The 22,226-nt window shown below is 41.9% G+C and overlaps 1 protein-coding gene across 8 annotated transcripts in view; it reads left to right on the top strand.

Moving 5' to 3' along the window:
- Window positions 1-22,226, top strand: part of zdhhc11 (zinc finger DHHC-type containing 11) — a 138,662-nt gene that overhangs the window by 57,658 nt on the left and 58,778 nt on the right. Inside the window, exon 1 of one of the 8 annotated variants that reach the window (XM_063069741.1) lies at window positions 15,489-15,518. The exons of the other annotated variants lie outside the window; for them this stretch is intronic. Within the exon in view, the coding sequence (XP_062925811.1) occupies window positions 15,492-15,518 (27 nt within the window). The 5' untranslated portion in view covers window positions 15,489-15,491. Of the gene's footprint in view, window positions 1-15,488; window positions 15,519-22,226 lie in introns of those variants that run through there. 8 annotated transcript variants of the gene reach the window in all.

Raw genomic sequence — 22,226 nt, 5'->3', positions numbered from 1 at the left:
AATTCAATGTTCATGCCCAGGGGCTGGAGACGACCTAGATGGTATATGAGGTGTTGCTCCTCCAACCTGAGTTTAGCCTCATCCTGGCAGTAGAGGAGGCCAGGTATGGACATATATGAAGGGGAATGTGAAGCAGAGTTGAAGTGGGTGGCAATCGGGAGATCCTGTCTGTTGTGGCGGACGGAGCGGAGATGCTTGACGAAGCGGTCCCCCAATCTGCGTTGGGTTTCACCGGTGTAGAGGAGGCCACACCGGGAGCACCAGATGCAATAGATCACCCCAACAGACTCACAAGTGAGGTGTTGTCTCACATGGAAGGACTGTTTGGGGCCCTGAATGGTGGCAAGAGAGGAGGTGTAGGGATAGGTGTAGCACTTACGCTTACAGGGATAAGTGCCGGGTGGGAGATCAGTCGGGAGGGACGTGTGGACCAGGGAGGGAACGATCCCTGCGGAGAGCAGAGAAGGGTGGAGAGGGAAAGATGTGTTTAGTGGTAGGGTCCTGCTGAAGGTGGTAGAAGTTGTGGAGGATAATGTGCTGGATCTGGAGGCTGGTGGGGTGATAGGTGAGGACAAGGGGAACTCTGTCCCTGTTGTGGTGGCGGGAGGATGGGGTGAGGGCCGAAGTGTGGGAAATGGAGGAGATGCGGGTGAGGGCGTCATTGATGACAACAGAAGGGAAACCATGATCCTTAAAGAAAGAGGACATTTGAGATGTCCTGGATGGAAGATAAACCAGAAATGATGCCATCAAAACTGTCTTTCATTAAATGAGGAGGAGCTATATTTGCTTTGCTACGTGTCATTCTTCTGTAATAAACTGAGGTTTACTACTTCAGTTTCCAAAGCAAAGTGATACCAATAGCATTCAGGAAAATTTAATATTTATTCTGGTCACATCAAACTGCACTACCCTTCTCTCAAAGGGTGCCCCAACGTTTCTTCTGAACTGCACTAACAGAGGAAATAGTTTTTTTGTCAATTTTTTTGATGATCTTAATCAACTTCCAATATTACTTACATCATCAGTAATATTTAAACAGAGTATTACCTTAATCTGTTCATGAATAATCAGTCATGACACAGATAACATAGCTTTTTTGAATAAGGATGTTATGACTTCAACGATTAAATAAAGGTTGTGTGTTAAAAACATAGAAAACCTACAGCATAATACAGGCCCTTCGGCCCACAAAGTTGTGCCGAACATATCCCTACCTTAGAAATTACTAGGCTTACTTATTGCCCTCTATTTTACTAAGCTCCACGTACCTATCCAAAAGTCACTTAAAAGACCCTATCGTATCTGCCTCCATCATTGCCGGCAGCCCATTCCACGCACTCTCCATTCTCTGAATAAAAAACTTAAAACCCTGACATCTCCTATGTACCTACTCTCCAGCACCTTAATCCTGTATCCTCTTGTGGCAACCATTTCAGCCCTGGGGAAAAAGCCTCTGATTATCCACATGATCAATGCCTGTCCATCATCTTATACACATCTATCAGGTCACCTCTCAATCCTCTGTCGCTCCAAGGAGAAAAGGCCAAGTTCACTCAACCTATTCTCATAAATATTCACTCCTTTGTACACCTTTCGCCTATAACTGTTTTGTTTGTTAACTGAATTGGTTTATCAACACTTGTTAATCTATACCTTGGGCTGAACAAATTGTTTAACATTTTGAACAATTAAGAATGTCTCGGATGTTGGTAAATAATTCAAAAAACAAATTAAGACGTTTAATTTGAATGGACCAGAAAACAGAGTTAACTAAATTTAAAATTTTCAGTTAAGTTTTTAAAAAATGAACAATCTGTTTCAGAGCTGTTTCTGAAATGAATGTAGAATTAATATCAAGTATAAAACTATTCCCTGATGCAGGATTTCAATTCAACATCTACAGTTTGTTTCCCCCTCAGATGTTACTTAACCTCCTAAATTCCTTCTTACCTGTTTACCAAATGTCTTGCCTCTGCCAACCTCCAGAAGTGCCCAACTTTCCTTCTACTTCCAAAACATGTACTGGTGGGTTAATTGTCTACTGTAAAGTAACTCTAGTAGAGGTAAGTGATTAAAAGAAGCGTATTTGATACACACTAAAGAGAAAGAATGTTTCTGGACTACAAGGAAATGAGGAATGGGGTTGGTGAAATTACTCTACGGGGAGCTGGAATGACTTGATGGACTGAATTGTTTCCAATGTTGAAATAAATAAGATGGTTAATTGCTACTCATTCTTCCGAACTCAAGCAGGTATTTAACCTCCCATCACAACACAGCTTTCCAGTTCCAGGTGTTACATTAATAAACCTTTTCTGAGCTGTTGGTACCTTAACATTCTTCCTTAAATCAGGAAATCAGTGCCGTCAATATCTTTATCTAAGTGAAGCATATACTCCCTACCTTTTGTATTCAATTCCTCTTGCAATCAATGGTATTATGCTGTCTTTCCAAATTACTTGCTAAACCACCTCATATCTTTGGCAGGACATGCACAGATACCCAGGTCCGTTGATGTTTTAGTTATCGTTTTTGTTATTATCTTCAAAAGCTACAGTATGTGTGTTGTTTCTAGAAGTTCAATTGTTGTGTCCTTTTTAATCTAATTTCTATACCTGCCATAGTGTTGAAACAGATCTTATCAAAGCCACAGAGACTCTGATGAAGTCAAACTATACCTACTGTATTTTCTTTCTTCACATTTCTGCAGTCATTGATTATAGTTGACCATACAACTATCTTTCCAAAGCTCTTTCATTGTTGGACTACACTTATTTATGTCCATGTTTACCTAGAAGGTTGCATGAAGTGGCTTCTTTTCCTATTTAAGTCTGGCCCTATTTCGCAACCAGATGCTGAGCCTTACTAACGCTGTCCATTTCCTATGTACAGAAACATCCCAATTTATCTTGTCATCATCTCTCAACTCCACTGACTAAACCTAAACTGATTTCTCTCTTCCCGTTCCCTGACGCATCTATAACTGGATGAGTTGAAACTTCCTTCAGTTTAAATTTATGTTGGAAGCGTATATTTATACTTTGAGTATACATTTACCTTATAGACTTCTGAACTAGTCATATATAGCTGTAACTTTATCATGACAATTCCATTTGTCACACTTCATTAACTTTTATGTGTATGCAAAAGTTTTCTTCTTGGATCCTCGCTGACATGCATTTATTACAAGTCGGGCAAGATGGAAATATTAAAATTCTTAACCACTTTAAATTCTTCCAATGTTCTGTCCCTTGTTCCTGAAACTCCTGCCTTGCAACTCTCTGAAATATTTGTGCTTGTTTAAGTGTAGCCCACATTAATGGCTCTGAATTTTACTATTATTATCATTTCACTACTTGGCTGAGACTTTAGCTGCCACTACCTGAAAGTCTGGATCTATTTCCCTGAATCATTTGCTACCCTGCGATTATTTCTCCTCTGCTTATACGTATGGTGTGTTAAACTCAAGGTTTTGATCTTTCATAGACTGGTGGCACATTTATGAAAGGAATGAACTTGACAGGTGCAATCGAAATGAAAGTGTTTCACTTCTCTCCTTCTCTAACACCAAATGTTGAATTTCCATACTAGAAGTGGACATGCTGACTATTGTTTAAAAATCTTCCAGTAAGAAGGCATCGAAGGTCACGGAGTGGGTGTGTGAAGGTGGTGTGCATTGTAACCATGGGTGATTGTCTTGGACCTACAGTGGCATGCAAAAGTTTGGGCTACCCTGGTCAAAATTTCTGTTACTGTGAATAGTTAAGTGAGTAGAAGATGACCTGATCTCCAAAAGTCATAAAGTTAAAGATGAAACATTATTTTCAACATTTTAAGCAAGATTAGTGTGTTATTTTTATTTTGTACAATTTTAGAGCAGAGGAAAAAAAAAAGGAAAGGAGCACCATGCAAAAGTTTGGGCACCCCAAGAGATTTGAGCTCTCAGATGACTTTTACCAAAGTCTCAGACCTTAATTAGCTTGTTAGGGCTATGGCTTGTTCACAATCATCGTTAGGAAAGGCCAGGTGATGCAAATTTCAAAACTTTATAAATACCCTGAGTCCTCAAACCTTGTCCCAACAATCAGCAGCCATGGGCTCTTCTAAGCAGCTGCCTAGCCCTCTGAAAATTAAAATAAATTATGCCCACAAAGCAGGGGAAGGCTATAAGAAGATAGCAAAACATTTTCAGTGAGCTATTTCCTCAGTTCATAATGTAATTAAGAAATGACAGTTAATAGGAATAGTGGAGGTCAAGTTGAGGTCTGGAAGACCAAGAAAACTTTCCTAGAGAACTGCTGGTAGGATTGCTAGAAAAGCAAATCAAAACCCCCGTTTGACTGTAAAAGACCTTCAGGAAGATTTAGCAGACTCTGGAGTGGTGGTGCACTGTTCTACTGTGCAGCGACACCTGCACAAATATGACCTTCATGGAAGAGTCATCAGAAGAAAACCTTTCCTGTGTCTTCACCACAAAATTCAGCATCAGAAGTTTGCAAAGGAACATGTAAACAAGCCAGGTGCATTTTGGAAACAAGGCCTGTGGACTGATGAAGTTAAAATAGAACTTTTTGGCCGCAATGAGCAAAGGTATGTTTGGAGAAAAAAGGGTGCAGAATTTCATGAAAAGAACACCTCTCCAACTGTTAAGCACGGGGGTGGTTCGATCATGCTTTGGGCTTGTGTTGCAGCCAGTGGCACAGGGAACACTTCACTGGTAGAGGGAAGAATGAATTCAATTAAATACTGTACCAGCAAATTCTGGAAGCAAACATCACAGTCTGTAAAAAAAAAAGCTGAAGATGAAAAGAGGAAGGCTTCTACAACAGTATAATGATCCTAAACACACCTCAAAGTCCACAATGGACTACCTCAAGAGGCGCAAGCTGAAGGTTTTGCCATGGCCCTCACAGTCCCCCAACCTAAACATCATCGAAAATCTGTGGCTAGACCTCAAAAGAGCAGTGCATGCAAGACGGCCCAAGATTCTCACAGAACTAGAAGCCTTTTGCAAGGAAGAATGGGCGAAAACCCCCAAACAAGAATTGAAAGACTCTTAGCTGGCTGCAGAAAGCTTTTATAAGCTGTGATACTTGCCAAAGGGGGTGTTACTAAGTACTGACCATGCAGGGTGCCCAATCTTTTGCTTTGGGCCCTTTTCCTTTTTTGTTATTTTGAAACTGTGAAAGATGGAAATAAAAAAGTTTTCTTGCTTAAAGTATTAAAGAAATGTGTCATTAAATTTATGCCTTTTCGAAATCAGGTCATCATATACTTAGCTATTTACAGTAACAGAAATTTTAACCAGGCGTGCCCAAACCTTTGCATGCCACTAATCTCTTGTGTTTGCAAGACCCTGTTGGATATTAATAATGCAAGATGCCACAGGACTGTTTCCCTTGTTTGATGGCGTGACAGAGGGCTGGGGAATCTTTGTGGCTTTGATTGTAGTAGCTAGCCTCTAACCATGGCCTTGACTGCTGCTACAGTCCAGGAAAGGAGACAGTTGAAGCGGTGTAGCATGGCTTCTGTGCTCAGCTGGGAGCCGGCCTCTCCCCCCTCGGTGCTGCCCGCCAATGTTTGATTGGTGAAATAACAAGCTGGGTTCCGAGCGCGTGTTTGTCTATGGACTGGCGGGAACTGCACCTTCAATTTATGGGACATGTCACTCAGGGACTTGGGCTATGTGTATATGTGTGTGTATATATATATAGTGGGACTTTATGTGTGCTCGCTATCTTGAATGTGGTGTGTTGTATCGTGTATGTTTTTCACCTTGGCTCCATGGGAGTGCTGTTTCATTTGGCTGAATGATAATAAACTTAAATTTGAACTTGAACTTGCAACTTGCTGCACAGTGACTTCTTTATTGTAACATATTTAAGCTTGGAATCTGGGAGGTTGTAAATCAGGGTAATTATCACTTTCAAATATTGTAAAATGTTTTGCTTCCTGGCAGCAGAATAGTACAATGCAAAAAAAATGCTATATTTACAATAAGGAATATATAATACTACAAAAAGAGGGCAAAATGGTGAGATGGGGTTGATGGACCATTCAGAAATCTGATGGCGGAGGGTAAGTGCTGTTCCTAAAACAGAGTGTGCATCTTCAGGCTCCTGTACAACCTCCTTGTTGGCAGTAATGAAAGGAGGGCATGTCCAGGCGGTGAGGATTCCCAATGAAGGATGCTGCTTTCTTGAGGCACTGCCTTTTGAAGATACAGACTAGAAACAGAAGTAGGTCAGTCAAACCATTGTGGCGACACCACTATTTATAAGAAAAAATGGCTAATCTGTACATTAGCTGGACAAGCCTTTAGTAACCTTCACCCACCTTGCTTATCGACTGTCAGTCTTCAAAATATTTAAAGGCTCTGATTCAGGGACCTGCTGAGGAAGGGAATTCCAGAGACTTAACCTTGTATGGAAAAGAAAATTGCTTCACTTCTGTATTAAATGCATGACTCATTTTTAAACAGGTTCTCCCATGAGAAGAATTCTCTACACATACCTCATAATCTTGTATATTTCAATTCCATCTCCAGTGATTGCAAGCCAAGCTTGTCTAATTTTTCCTCATTCAACTAACCCACTCATTCCAGGTCACAGTCAAGTAAGTCTTTTCTGGACTACTTCAACATGTTAACATTCTTCCTTAAACAAGAAGATTGATGCTATAAATGCTATTCCCAGGCACAATATCACCAATTTCCCATGTAAGCCTGAGGCTCTGGAGGGTTCCTGTATTGTGGAAGACGTCTTGCCTCATCCCTGTGCCGAAGACGCCGCGCCCCAGCGGCCTCAGTGACTACAGACCGGTGGCATTGACCTCCCACATCATGAAGTCCCTGGAGAGACTTGTTCTGGAGCTGCTCCGGCCTATGGTCAGGCCACACTTAGATCCCCTCCAGTTCGCCTACCAGCCCCCACTAGGAGTTGAGGATGCCATCATCTTCCTGCTGAACCGTGTCTACGCCCACCTGGACAAGCCAGCGAGCACTGTGAGGGTCATGTTTTTTGACTTCTCCAGTGCGTTCAACACCATCCGCCCTGTTCTTCTGTGGGAGAAGCTGACAGCAATGCAGCTGGATGCTTCCCTGGTATCATGGATTCTTGATTACCTGACTGGCAGACCACAGTACGTGTGCTTGCAACACTGTGTGTCCGACAGAGCGATCAGCAGCACTGGGGCTCCACAGGGGACTATCTTGTCTCCCTTTCTCTTCACCATTTACACCTCGGACTTCAACTACTGCACAGAGTCTTGTCATCCTCTTCAGAAGTTTTTGGATGACTCTGCCATAGTTGGATGCATCAGCAAGGGAGATGAGGCTGAGTACAGGGCTATGGTAGGAAATTTTGTCACATGGTGTGAGCAGAATTATCTGCAGCTTAATGTGAAAAAGACTAAGGAGCTGGTGGTAGACCTGAGGAGAGCTAAGGTACTGGTGACCCCTGTTTCCATCCAGGGGGTCAGTGTCAACATGGTGGAGGATTACAAATACATGGGGATACGAATTGACAATAAACTGGACTGGTCAAAGAACACTGAGGCTGTCTACAGGAAGGGTCAGAGCCGTATCTATTTCCTGAGGAGACTGAGGTCCTTTAATATCTGCCGGACGATGCTGAGGACGTTCTACGAGTCTGTGGTGGCCAGTGTTATCATGTTTGCTGTTGTGTGCTGGGGCAGCAGGCTGAGGGTAGCAGACACCAATAGAATCAACAAACTCATTCGTAAGACCAGTGATGTTGTGGGGATGGAACTGGACTCTCTGACGGAGGTGTCTGAAAAGAGGATGCTGTCTAAGTTGCACGCCATCTTGGTCAATGTCTCCCATCCACTACATAATGTACTGGTTGGGCACAGGAGTACATTCAGCCAGAGACTCATTCCACTGAGATGCAGCACTGAGCATCATAGGAAGTCATTCCTGCCTGTGGCCATCAAACTTTACAACTGCTCCCTTGGAGGGTCAGACATCCTGAGCCAATAGGCTGGTCCTGGACTTATTTCATAATTTACTGCTGTAATTTACATAATACTATTTAACTATTTATGGTTCTATTACTAGTTATTATTTATGGAGCAACTGTAACGAAAACCAATTTCCCCCGGGGATTAATAAAGTATGACTATAAAGTGAAGCACATTCTTCCTACTTTTTTTTTGCATTCAATTCCCCTTATAATAAAAAAATAACATTCTGTTTGCTTCATAATTTTTGGAAATTATTCACTAGGATACTTAGATTCTTCTGCATCTCAGAGCTTTGGTTAAGTATTCTGTATTGATGAGCAAAGATATAAGTACTGAATTGATTTCTGAATTGTCCCAAAGACTCCAAGGACTAGAATCAACATCCTCAGCACCACTATGAACAAGCTGTGGAGGAAAATCAGGGATTAAAACAATACTGAAGCTAGGGTGGGGCCAGAGAGATGTTAGTATAATGTTTCAATACAAAGAAACATAGTTAGACAAGACCTTGCATTTTAGTTAATGTGGGAAGGCAGTGTGCAGTTGGTATGTGGTTGACTGGTAACCTCTTGGAAGGTAAATGTCTGGCAATACGGTCAATGTGACCTTAGACCATAAGACCATAATATATAGGAGTAGAATTAGGCCATTTAGCCCGTTGAGTCTGTTCAGCCATTTTATCATGGCTGATCCAATTTTCTTCTCAGCCCCAATCATCTGCCTTCATCCTGTGTCCCTTGATGCCTTGACTGATCAAGAGTCTGTCAATCTCTGCCTTAAATATACATAAAGACATGGCCTGCATAGCTGCCAGTGGCAATGAATTCCACAGATTCATCACTCTCTGGTTAAAGATTTTCCTCATCATCTCTGTTCTAAAAGTATGCCCCTCTATTCTGAGGCTGTGTTCTCTGCACTTAGACTCTCCTCCTATAGGAAACACATCCATTCTAAAGGCATTTCACCATTCAATAGGTTTCAACGAGGTCACCCCTCGTTTTTCTGAATTCTAGTGAATACAGGCCCAAAGCCATCAAACGCTGTTCATGTGACAAGCCTTTCAATCTTAAATCATTTTTGTGAACCTCCTTTGAACCGTCTCCAGTTTCAGAATATCCGTTGTAAGATAAGGGGCTTAAAGCTGCTCACAGTACTCCAAGTCAGGCCTCACCAGTGCTTTATAAAGTTTCAACATTACATCCTTGCTTTTATATTCTAGTCCTCTTGAAATGAATGCCAACATTGCATTTGCCTTCCTCACCACAGACTCAAACTGCAAATTAACCTCTTTGGAATCTTGCACAAGGACTCCCAAATCCCTTTGCACCTCTTTTTTTTTGTATTTTCTTTCCATTTAGAAAATAGTTGAGCCTTTCATTTCTTCTACTAAAGTGCATGACCATACACTTCCCAACACTGTATTTCATCTGTCATTTCTGTGCCCATTCTCCTAATCTGTCTAAGTCCTTCTGTAGCCTCTTTACTTCCTCAAAAGTAGCTGCCCCTCCACCTATCTTCATACCATCTGCAGACCTTGCAACAAAACCATCAATTCCATCATCCAAATCATTGACATATATATTAAAAATTGGTCCTAACACAGACCCCTGTGGAACACCACGTCACCGGCAACCAGTCAGAAAAGGCTCCCTTTATTCCCACTTTTAGCCTCCTGCTGATCAGCCACTGCTTTATCCATGCTGAAATCTTTCCTGTAATACCATGGGCTCACAGCCTGTTAAGCAGTCTCATGTGTAGCACCTTGTCAAAGGCCTTCTTAAAATCCAAGGACACAATATCAACCAATTTTCCTTTGTCTATCCTGCTTGTTAATTCCACAAGAATTCCAGCAGATTTGTCAGGCAAGATTTCCCTTGGAGAAGCCATGCTGACTATGGCCTATTTTATCATGTGACTCCAAGTACCCTGAGACCTCGCCCGTAATAATCGACTCCAACATCTTCCCAACTATCCCAGATAGTTTCCTTTCTTCTGCCACTGTCTCTTTTCTTGAAGAGTGGAGTGGCATATACAATTTCCCTGTCACCCGGAACCATTCCAGAATCTAGTGATTCTCGAAAGATGCCTCCACAATCTCTTCAGCCACCCGTTTCAGAACCCTGGAGTGTACACCATCTGATCCAGGTGACTTATCTATCTTCAGACCTTTCAGTTTCCCAAGAACCTTCTCTGTAGTTATGCTAACTTCACACCCTTCATGCCCTCTGTCACCTGTAATTTCCACCATAGTGCTAGTGCCTTCCACAGTGAAGACTGATGCAAAATACTTATTCTGTTCGTCTGCTATTTCGTTGTCCCCCATTACTACCTCTCCAGCATTACACTTTATCTGAAGAAACTTTTGGTATCCCTTTAATATTATTGGCTACCTTTTGGTGCTCAACCACTCTGACAAATGTAGGGAGTAGCATCAATCACCATACATTTCCCTTCTTTGAACTTATAAAAACAAAATTGACTGAATCAAGAGGGGCTGTAGAGAATGTGTTTCAGATTTGGTTGCTGTCAAGTTTACTGCCATTTTAGATCTGCATATAGTGATATGCAAGCAACAGTCTTCACGAATAGTGTTCTCTGTCTGTCTAATCCCAGTGCAGACTGGTGTCACGCAAGGCTGTGTTATCACTAATTCATCTTCTGTCCTTCTCACCACAATGCTGCACCTTGCTATTCACAAGGGAAACTGTTCACACTTCAAAATCACCACAGCTTCATACAGTATGCCATTCATGACTAAAAAGTATGAAACATTTCTTGCATCAAGAGAGATGTGTCTCAGGAAACACAAATGATGGACTTCACCACTGCAACAATGTTCAACACAGAATTTGGCTATGAGAGGGGGGAAAAAAGGGGAAAAAAAGCATATCCTCAACATCTGGCAGGAAAGGTCAGTTTATATCAGTGATTTTTCCTGGGCCAACATCTCCAGACTGAGGTCCTAACTATATCTTGTATTTCGTCAGCTTTAATGGGTAGCCATATTGTTAATCTCTTTGAGCTCTTGAAATAAATACTCTAGCATTGTGGACAACTTACTAGGAGGGAGGTGAAATACTTCAGGCATGTTCTCAAAGCTTTACTTTGGAAAAAGTAGCATCATCACTGACTTGGGAATTCCTGCCTCATGACTGCTTAAAGTAGAGAAGTATTCAGGAGGGAACTGAGAACGTGTCTTCTCTTTGAGAGCCAACAGAAGGTCAGGAGAAAGAGCAGAAGCAACACTCCCCATCTTATTTTACACACTCAATAGCTCTGCCAAGTATCTCCTGTCTTCAGGTCCCATATGACCATGGCAACTCAGAAACAGTGTTGAAGCAAGACATTGTCAATCCCAAATGATTACTTGAGTCTGAAAAATTGATAAGTAGAGAGAGGGTGTGTTAGGGTATTGTGTGGTGACCTGAGGGTAGTGGGGAAACTTTTGTATATCCAAAGGTTTATTTATAGATGTTCTGAATTTCAATTTGTCTTGAATCACAGAACTTCTTATACTGGGAGACTCTCAACGTGGACAGAAGCAAGTAGGAGAAGGACTCGACCATAAATCCCGTCCTGCCTATCCCACTGTTCAATATAATCATGCCTGATCTGATGCAGTCCTCAATTCAGGATATTGCATAAATGCAAGCCAGAAAAATAATGATTTGAGCTTATCACACCTCAGAATTCATTGTAGTTTCTGCAGTGTCTAGTGCTGCTCAAAATGATTTTCACTATGATGTGTGCTTCAGCCTCTACTACCATTACCACCCCTTCAGGCAGGAAGTTTCAGAAATCCACTGCTCTTTGGCTTTTGAAACACAATTCTTCCACTCTCCTTTAGTTTCTCTTCCTTCTACAAATTGTAGACAACCAGTATCCATTCCATGGTCTTCTGTTCCTCAGCAGCTCTCACAGCCCTATGATTAACTATGTGCTTTTTCATCAAAGTATCCCCACACCTGGATGGATGTGAAAGATCCTCTGGCACTACTTCAGAGGAGAGCAGTAAAGTTATCACTGGTCAGAGGTTCTAGTTGTTGCTTGAATGAAGTCACCGGAGAAAAGTACTGGTACCTATGAAGCAGCCCCTTTATTCGACGAAATAAGATACAGCAGGAATCATATGGAAATGCTTTTAGTGGAAAGGCCTGCATATGGCCAGCACTACTCACATATTATGTGCTACAGACCAAAGAAAATTCAGGATAATTCAAACAAATCCAGATTTACAATCCTCCTGCCATCACACACATAACAGATGCTAATCACTGTCGCATCCATGCAGAGGAATATTGATTGGACTTATGCATATGCTAAGTGCCTGCTTCCTGGTCTGCCTGGTCTGTCAGCTCAACACTGCAATGGAGTCATCATCTTTGTGAGAGCTGGAGAGCAATGAGAATCCAGAGTAAAGCCACCCACAAGGATTCTGGCACCCGCTCATGACTGACCTGGAGATTCAATGTGAAGTTCCCACAGCACATTGTCAAGACCGCCTTGAGATCAGACATCCTCCTGGTCTCGGAGACAGCAAAACATATCACCTTGATGGAGCTGACGGTGCCATGGGACGAGCGTCTGCAGGAGGCCCATGAAAGGAAGCTTGCCAGATATGAAGAACTGGTCGGTGACAGTCGGCGGTAGGGATGGAAGGCAGAGTGCATGTCCGTTGAAGTGGGATGCTGGGGCTTCACTAGACGTTCTCTACACAGAGCCTTCAGTCACTGGGCATCACTGGTACAAGGAGGCAGAGAGCCATTAGCAACATTACCGAGAAAGCCTGAAGATGGTTCTGGGTGAAGGTAGCAGGTTCATGGGGATATGCAGCACATGTCACCTGAGCACAAGTCATGACTTGATCAGCCACAACTGGATTGCCTGGGTGAGGGTTATTTGGAGTGATCTAGATCACTGATGATGTGTCCAGAGCATCGTGAGATGTATTTTTTAAATAATTCACCAATGTGAAATTATTCTTATGTACTGTTAGTTCCTTATGGATTCATTTTCCAAAAGCCTCCCAATTGTGGTTGGAAGAGTTATTTGCTTTGCTTCTAAATGAATATTCATGTGTTTCTTTCTATAGCTACAATCTGCTGCTCAAAATTAGACGTTTTTATCTACTGCTTCCTCTCGACATGCTATGAGCCCAAAACTATGAATTTTTCTTGAAAATTTGCTTTTTTTTTCTTGTTCTCTGTCACTTCGATACTCCCTTGGCCTTGGCTCCACTGCTTAGATTCAGCCAGTACCAACCTTTCCAATTCGGCTCGGCTCTTAAATCTATCAAACTTGGATTGTTTCTCAACCTTGCTTTGCCTCGCTCTACTGTATTGAATTGCTTCCAAGTCTGCTCCAGCAATCCAGTCTGGACGTGCTGCAGCCGACCTGCCTCTTCGAGGCACAAGCCTACTCTGCAAAAATGCCAGGCCATACAGGCGATTCAGCTCAACCCTGACGGGGAAGCCACAGGCCACTGATTGCAGAAAAAAAGTGTGAAGGGCAAAGTATTTATTTGCTTCCTTTGTTTCATTGGCCACCAGCAAGTAGACGCTGAATTTCAACGGTGCCATTTTAAACTGGTTTAAGAATCTGAGACTGAGATTATTTGGAGTGCAGGAACATTTGGGGAAATGGAGATGGAGCAGATAGATGGATTTAAGGTTTCAATAGGTATATTTAATGTCAGAGAAATGTATATAATATGCATCCTGAAATTTTTTAACTTTGCAAACATCCATGAAAACAGAAGAGTGCTCCAAAGAATGAATGTCAGTTAAATGTTAGAACCCAAAGCCCCCCCACCATTTCCCCCTCTCATGCACAAGCAGCACAAGGCAACGACCCCCCCCCCCACCAGCAAAAAAGCATCGGCACCCCCCACCGAGTGGCAGCAAAGTGCAGCAAAGCATCAATAAAGACACAGACTTGCAGTACCCCAAAAACTACTCATTCACCCGGTAATTCGACAAGCTCTCTCTCCCTAGTAAGGGAAAAAGAGGTGTTCCCTTTTACAGCAAGAGGGGAGACATGACAAAACAATTCACTGATTCATGGTGCTGAAAGTCTGTTGCATCGCTTTTTCCGAGCTCTGTGCCCAAAGAACTTGGGTCTCTGGGCACACGGACAGCAGCCATCTCGCTGCTTTCGATCTTCCATCTCCCACAATGACCCAGGCAACAGCACCAACCTCAAGTCCGGCCACCTCCAGAGCCATGAAAATCCGGCATCCTGAAGGCATGCTAGTCTTCTAGGCCGCATCCTTGGCATATCGAAAAGCGGCCAGTCGTGAGACCCTGAGAGCGGGTCCCATTTCCGCAAAGAACCAAACTCAGCGTGTAACTCCAGGTCAGGGTCTTCAAAAGAACCCTGAAAAGGGGAAAAAAAAGAGATATTAAAGATAGAAATAGAGCTGTTTCCAAAGATGCAAGCAAAGGGGTCACTGTAAAGCAGCATTGTCCTCCTAAGGTGAAGGGTAGTTTGTGGTCTTGAATGGTGGGGCTTCCTTTTTGTGGTACGGTATCACCATTATTGGTCTTAAAGGAACCGCCTTGTTTGTGTACTGTCAATTCAAGAGCTTCTGTGCTCTTCTGGTCCATCTTTCAGACCGCAGATCCTTTGTGTCATAATTGGGATCAGAAGAGCAGCTTCTTGAATTCTGCCAAGTTTCTCCCTTGAGTGGGCCACATCTTGTAGGTTGCTTTTATCTCCTAATTAGGAGCCTGGAGTTTCAAGTTGACTTGAACAATGAAGTGTTTATGCTGATACAGCAGCAGGAAGTACTGAACATTGGCTCTTGGGACAATAAACCAGGCCAACTTTCCCCTCCCCCTCCCCCTGCCCATCCCCATCCTGCACTTTCTGAGATGGTTTTAAAACACCATAGGAATAACTTAATGAGGAAAATGGGTGACCGAGGCATAATGAACTTCCTGAAAATAAATTATCTGGCCAGGATTGTGTTATCATTTTGGGTTCATGTTTTATGCAAAGTTGCTGTCACATGTTGTACATTGAAACAGCTATTAACACAAACGAGGAAAGGAAGTTAAGTGCTTTTGGAGCTGATTTTTTTTTAATTCTATTTTTTAGGCCCAGCCTCTTTGGCCAGATTTTTTGTTCATCCATCTGAATGTTGTCAGCTTTGATCAGATCTGTTTGATTGAAATTTGATAAATTATAAAGTTTTTACTTCATTCATGTAAAATACAAACATTAACTGGGTGTTGTTTTTATACATTTATGAGGTTACAAGTGCTTGGAGAAAACTTTCAGTTGAGAGGTTCTCATTGCTGCGTTGAAATTGGAGAGAAATTTAGCACAAATGGGCTGTTTAACCATTAACCACCCATTTACTCTAAACCAATTCTCCTCACCCACTTATTAACTCCTCCCAGGTTCTACCTCTCTCCCACACACTAGGGACAATTTACAGTGGTTAATTAACCAACCAACATGAACAATTTTGGGATGTAACAGGAAACCTGAGCACCCAGAGGATGTGCATGCCTGCCCAGGGAGAATTGGTGAGTTAGTTTATTATTGTCACAGGTACTGAGGTGCAGTGGAAAACTTCATTTTGCATGCCGTCCATACAGATCATTTCATCATGTCAGGGCGTTGAACTTTCAAATTCCATGCAGACAGATCCACGGTCAGGATTGAACTCGTGTCTCTTGCACTGTGAGCTGCTACTAGTTATCCCACCATGCCGTCCTCAAAACAACAATGAATCAAAGCCTTCATAACTTCATAAGGATGCATCTCACCCTAACCATGGACTTCACTCTCCTCCCATCTGGTGGGCGCTACAGGAGCCTCTGCTCCCGCACCAGCAGGCACAGGAAGAGCTTCTTCCCTGAGGCTGTGACCCTGCTGAACCTCACATCACAGCACTAAGCAGTATTGCACCATATTGTACTGTCTCAGTACTTTTATATTTGTGTTTTATAGCACTTACTTTTTATTCACAGTTATTTTGTAGATAACACTATTCTTTGCATTTCTGTTTAGATGCTAACTGCATTTCTTTGGCTTTGTATCTGTACTCGGCACAATGACAATAAAGTTGAATCTAATCTAATCTAATAGTTTAGTCCCGGGCAAGTTATTTTTATGTCATTGCAACACACACTAAATGCTGGAAGAACTCAGCAGGTCAGGCAGCATCTATGGAAAAGAGCACGGTCGACATTTTGGGCTGAGACCCTTCGGCAGGACTGGAGACAAAAGGCTGACGAGTAGATTTGAAAGGTGGGGGGGGGGTGAGAGGAACACAAGTTGATGGGTGAAACCTGAAGGGGGAGGGACGAAGTAAAGATCTAGTTGATTGTTGAAAGAGATACAGGGCTGGAGAAGGGGGAGCCTGATAGAAGAGGACAAAAGGCCATGGAAGAAAGGAAAGGGGGGAGGAGCACCAGAGGGAGGCGATGGGCATGCAAAGAGATAAGGTGATAGAGGGAAAAGGGGATGGAGAATGGTGAAGGGGGGGACATTACTGTAAGTTAGAGAAATCAATGTTCATGACATCAGTTTGGTGGCTACCCAGACGGAATATAAGGTGATGTTCCTCCAACCTAAGTATGGCCTCATCACGACAGTGGAGGAGGCCATGGATAGACATATTGGAATGGAAATAGGCAATGGAATTAAAATGGGTGGCCACTGGGAGATCCCACTTTTTCTGGTGAATGGAGCATAGGTGCTCGGCAAAGCAGTCTCCCAATCTATGTTAGGTCCCACCGATATACAGGAGGACACACTGGGAGCACCAGATACAGCATATGACCCCAACAGAAGTGTCACCTCACTTGGAAGGACTGTTTTCAGTCATATAGTTCTCCGACCCTGTATCTCTTTCACTAATCAACTTCCCATCTCTTTACTTCATCCCTCCCCCTTCAGGTTTTACCTATCACCTTGTGTTTCCCTCTCCCCTCCCACACCTTTTAAAGCTTCTCCTTAGCATTTTTTCTCCAGTCCTGCTGAAGGGTCTCGGCCCGAAACGTCAACTGTATTCTTTTCCATAGATACCGCCTGGCCTGCTGAATTCCTCCAGTATTTTGTATGCATTGCTTGTGTAGGGCTCTCAGTAATACTAGATGGACTGTTAACTGTTGATCGCTTGTTACCAAAATGGCTTCTCTGAAGTGTTATATTAAAATGGCTTCTCGTAATGGTAACTGCTGAGCAAGGGGTTCTCTGTAATAGCAATGTTTGGGTTATACAGTCTGATAATGGAAATTGTATTTATTTGTTATCCAATGGAAGTCATGTTCTGTTATCTTGTATATGTGTGCTGAGTTGAGGAGCGGGGGCTTTCTCGGGAGGCGAGCAGAGAGGACGGACGTGTGAGGAACAGACAATGGTTCCAAGGCAGCGGACACCGGACCTCAGGGGTTCGGAGGGTGGCCGGAGTCTCAGAAGAATGTTGTGGATGGAATTGGAGGCGTGAGCTCCAACGTATTAAAATACTATGTGCACCAGACTGATAAGTTACTTATGTGGTGCCTTTTCTTGTAGTTGTTTCTACTAACCCGTCACCAAAAATTTGCTATAAAGTATAATTCTTTACTCACACTTTGTATATTGTTTCATATTTGTGTCGTGGCTGATCACTGGGCGACTCGCACCTTATCTGTACCAAAGCATTTGCACTGTTTGGCGGGGTGGACGGCTATTCACCCTAGGCAACAGGGGTCAGTGGGCAAAGACCGTTACACTTGGATTTCCAGCATCTGCAGATTTTCCTCTTGTTTGTGATTTTTATGTCATTGTTGTGATTTCTTACTTTTGCTTGTCTTCATGACTTTTCAAAGGATTTGAAGTACATTTATTTATCGAGTATGTATAAATTATGCAGCCTTGAGATTCATCTGCTTCCAGGCAGCCGCAGAGCAAGAAACCTGAAAGAACCCATTAAAAAAAAATTCCAATATCCAATGAGCAGAGAAAGAGGGGGAAAAACACAAATCATGCAGACAATAAAAGCAAGCAACAGCATTCCGAACCAAACTGAGTGCATAGGCCCAAAGCCTCGGTCTCAGTTCATCATGTAGTGGGGCAAATCGCTATGAAGCTAGCAGACACAAAGAGCCGGACCCATCTCATAGCCTCAGCGTCGCGAAGAAAGGAGTGAACATCACGAGAGAGCAAGCAGAATCGGCCCAACCCTCGCTTCACATCCCAACATCCTGCCTTTCCAGTCTGTCTGGGCCGTCACTTAAATTGTCTAAACAGCAGATCGTGCCCCACGCTAGGACCTGGGTCCTGTCACAGCGATAACACTTTTGATCATAACACCCCACTCCCATGATTGCAAAATTTTGTAACAGCTTCACTGACAAGTTTACAACTATTGAGATAATATTAGCACATGCTGCACTGGGGAGGGGGGAATGTTTGTTGCTGAAGTAGGTAGAAATAGAATAAACTGATTGGCAGCATATGGAGCCATCAAGCAAAACAAGATGTAGCTGTAAATCAAAAAATGGTCTGAACAATGCCAAATTGGAATGAAAATTCAAAGCAAATGAATTGGACCTGGTGTGAATTGTTTGAAACATATTGTGTTATTTTGAGTGTGATTTCTTCTACTGGTTGTGAATTCCAAGGTTAATTAGGAAGTGCTGAACTAAATTAATGCTGAAGGTATAAATTAAATTCTGCTCAGTTATCAATTGTAATTTCAGTGGAATTAAACATGATTGTACTTTTGTTGGAACTCATCCTCTTTAACTCTGTGGTTATAATGTTCAGCTTAAACGGTTTCCTGCTTTGGTGACAGACTTAAGCTTTATGAAATACGTATAGCCTACACACAGTGTCATTGTTTTCCTTTTGGTTAAGAAGCTGAGAGAATTACCATTTAATATCACTTTGTCAGATTTCCACTTTTACTAACCTATTCTTTGGTTGCCCGCCTTAATGTAAGACTTTAAAATGTTTGTTGGTTTCTCCCATGAAAATTTTAAAATATTCTAAATAAACTTGTTATTTTTTAAAATTCATTTACAGAATCTGGGCAGTGCTGTCATCAGCAAACTTACATACAGCATTGGAGCTGTTCTTAACCTCACAATCATAAGAATAAAGCGGGTAGAACAGGGGGGCTAAGCACATAGCCTTGTGATACTGGTAGTGATTGTGGAGGAGACGTTGCCAATCTGAACTGACTGGGGTCTGCAAGAGGGAAGATCATGGATCCAATGGTACAAGGAGGTATCAAGGCCTAGGTCCTGGAGCTTGTTGATTAGTTTTGAGGGGATAATGGCTCTGATTGTAGAGTGAGGTTTAACTTCTCACTGCTGTTCCTCTTTGTAGAAAGCATGTGTGCACTTTCCAGTAAAAACTTAGTAAGCTATCTACCGGATTTGAAACAGATCTTTGTAAACTTCACAATATGAACACTGTCTGCCAAACATGGCTGCCGCCGTGATGCAGCTGTACAAACCGGAACTGAAAAGGTGAGGTGATGTAAATTAGTGACATGCATTGTGGTATTTGAAAAACTGACTAGCTAGTTAACAGAAACAGTTAGCTAAAAGATTATTTTCAATAAGTATAATTATTAACTACTACATTATTTTAGGTAACTAACCTTTTGTGTGCACATTATTAATTTCCTTTGTGTGCTGGTTGAAAAAGGTGTGTGCGCGCACAGCTTAGGGGGAACTATGCCCAAGACTCCTGCACCTTCCTTCGGTGGCGGAGAGGGAGACCAGTCAAACACAGACAGACAGCACCGAACACACCCTCACCTTCTACTCTTGGCCTTGTTGATTTCAATCTTGCTCAACAATGAGATTGGCGAGTAATGGAGCTTATAATTATGTTTTCACACTCTGCCATTAGGCAACCTTGCTCTCAACCATGCCAAATTCCCTCAGGGACAGTAAAAGTACCAGATCTCTGTCAGTCAAAAAATACATTATCAAAATGTAAATTATAGGCTCCAATCTCTCACAGATTAGTAGCAGAAGTATATATATGTATTTTTTTTTTAAAAAATAGTTGTTTTGTAAATTGTCTGCAGGACATCACATTGGTTGCTGGTGCCATCTTGCTAAATCTCGCAACTTCCCCAAACTCAGATTACTTTTATAGATCAATACAAAGCCATATCTCCAACTGATGTCTGTGGAGTCCTGCTGTTCATAGTACAATTTAGATCATAGGACGGTATAGCACAGGAACCTGCTCTTTGGCCTATGACGTCTTTGCCAACCATGTCGTTAATTCACTTTCCTCCAGTCGAGACAAACAGCCAATCACCGTGATCCTCTCTTGCCTCTTCAATTTAGCCATATTTTCATCTATGCTGTCAGTGTCTTTTTTTACGCCATCTGCTTCAACTTTATTCATAAGCCGATACAATGGCATCTTATTCAGTGCCTTCTGGAAGTTCATGTGTACATCTGTTGCACTGTTCTCATCAATCTGCCTCATCATCAAAAAAATGTTATCAAATTTGTTAAACATAATTTGCTCTGAACAAATGCATGTTGGGTTACTTTATTCTTCTAAAAGCAAGCATTAATCGTGTCCTAGATTAATAGATTCAAAAGCTTTTCCACCACAAAGGTTAAACTGAATAACCTGTCTTTACTCTCTTTTTTAAACAAGGGAGTAACAATTACAACTCTCCAGCCCTCTGATGACACCCCCTGTATCAAAGAGCATTGGAAAATTGCAGTTCAGTGCATTCTATATTTCTATCAAAATACTAAGATACATCCCATCCAGTCCTGGTGATAGAACTACATTATTTTTAATGATTTCAGTGTCTCAACTATCACTATTACTTTGGTATCACCTTTTCCCCCTTGTGAAGACTGAGATAAAGTACTCATTTATCACTTTAATGGTACCCTCACTATCCTTGTACAAAGCCCCGTTTTTGTCCATAGTCAGCTCACTCCTTCCTGCACTGCCATTTTAATCTTTGTATGCCTATAGACTGTATGGATTCTCTTTAAATTGGTATCCTTTTTCATTAGCTCTCTTCTTTGCTTTAATTTTCATTTACTTTTTCATCATTTTATAATTGTCCTAACTTTTCTTGAGGTTTACAGCCCACGTGTCATACTCTGTTTGTGTTTTTGCTATATTATTAGGTACAACTAACTTTTCCATACCTCCAAGCAATCAATCTTTAGTATATATACTGAATTGAATTAACTTTTATTTCTTACATCCTTTACATATATGAGGAGTAAAAATCTTTACGTTACGTCTCCATCTAAAGGTGCAATGTGCAATCATAGTAATTTATAATAAATAGAACAGTCAATGTAATGTAGAGTACACTCAAATCAGCGTGAGTTCATCAGCCTGATGGCCTGGAGGAAGAAGCTGTGCCAGAGCCTGTTGCTCCTGGCTTTTATGCTGCGGTACCACTTCCTGGATGGTAGCAGCTGGAATAGATTGTGGTTAGGGTGACTTGGGTCCCCAGTGATCCTACGGGCCCTTTTTATACACCTGTTCTTGTAAATGTCCTGAATCATGGGAAGTTCACAACTTTTTGAAAGTTCAAAATAAATGTGTTATGTATTAGTATATAATAAGTAAATTTAGTATATATGCTAAGTAAATCTAGTGTGTGTATGTATATATCTGAGATTCATTTTCTTGCAGGCATTCACAGTAAACATAGCACAACACAATAGAATCAACGAAAATCTGCATACAGCAGAGACAGACCAAAAAAGCAATGTGAAAAAGACAACAAATTGTACGAATACAAAAAAACCAACATAATAATAAATAGATAAGTACTGAATATTGACAACATGAATTGTAGAGTCCTTGAAAGTGGAAACTGGAAAGTGGAATCAGTTCACTGTTAGTTTGAGTGAAGTTATTCACTTTGGTTCAGTAACCTGATGGTTGAAGGGTAATAACTATTCCTGAACCTGGTGGTATGGGACCTAAGGCTCCTGTACCTCCTTCCTGATGGTAGCAGAGAGAAGAGAATATAGCTTGAAGGTGGGACTCCTTGATGCTGGTTGATGCTTTCCTGCAACAGTGCTCCTTGTAGATGTGGTCAACTTTTCACATGAAGTTCCAAATTTGTTTCTTCCTTCATTGTTTCTCAGGAGAATTGCCTCTCTGTACCTGAGCTAATCCCTCCTTAAAAGCAGATGCCCGTCAACTTTTTAGTTCTAATTTACCTCGGCCAGATCCACTTGCTCCATGGAAACTGACCTTCCTCCAATTAATTATTTTTATTTTGG

The sequence above is a fragment of the Mobula hypostoma genome, chromosome 17 (genome assembly GCF_963921235.1).
Source record: "Mobula hypostoma chromosome 17, sMobHyp1.1, whole genome shotgun sequence".
Taxonomy (NCBI): domain Eukaryota; kingdom Metazoa; phylum Chordata; class Chondrichthyes; order Myliobatiformes; family Myliobatidae; genus Mobula; species Mobula hypostoma.
The sequence above is the reverse complement of the archived record's forward strand: the minus strand, read 5'-3'. Positions and strand labels throughout refer to the sequence as shown.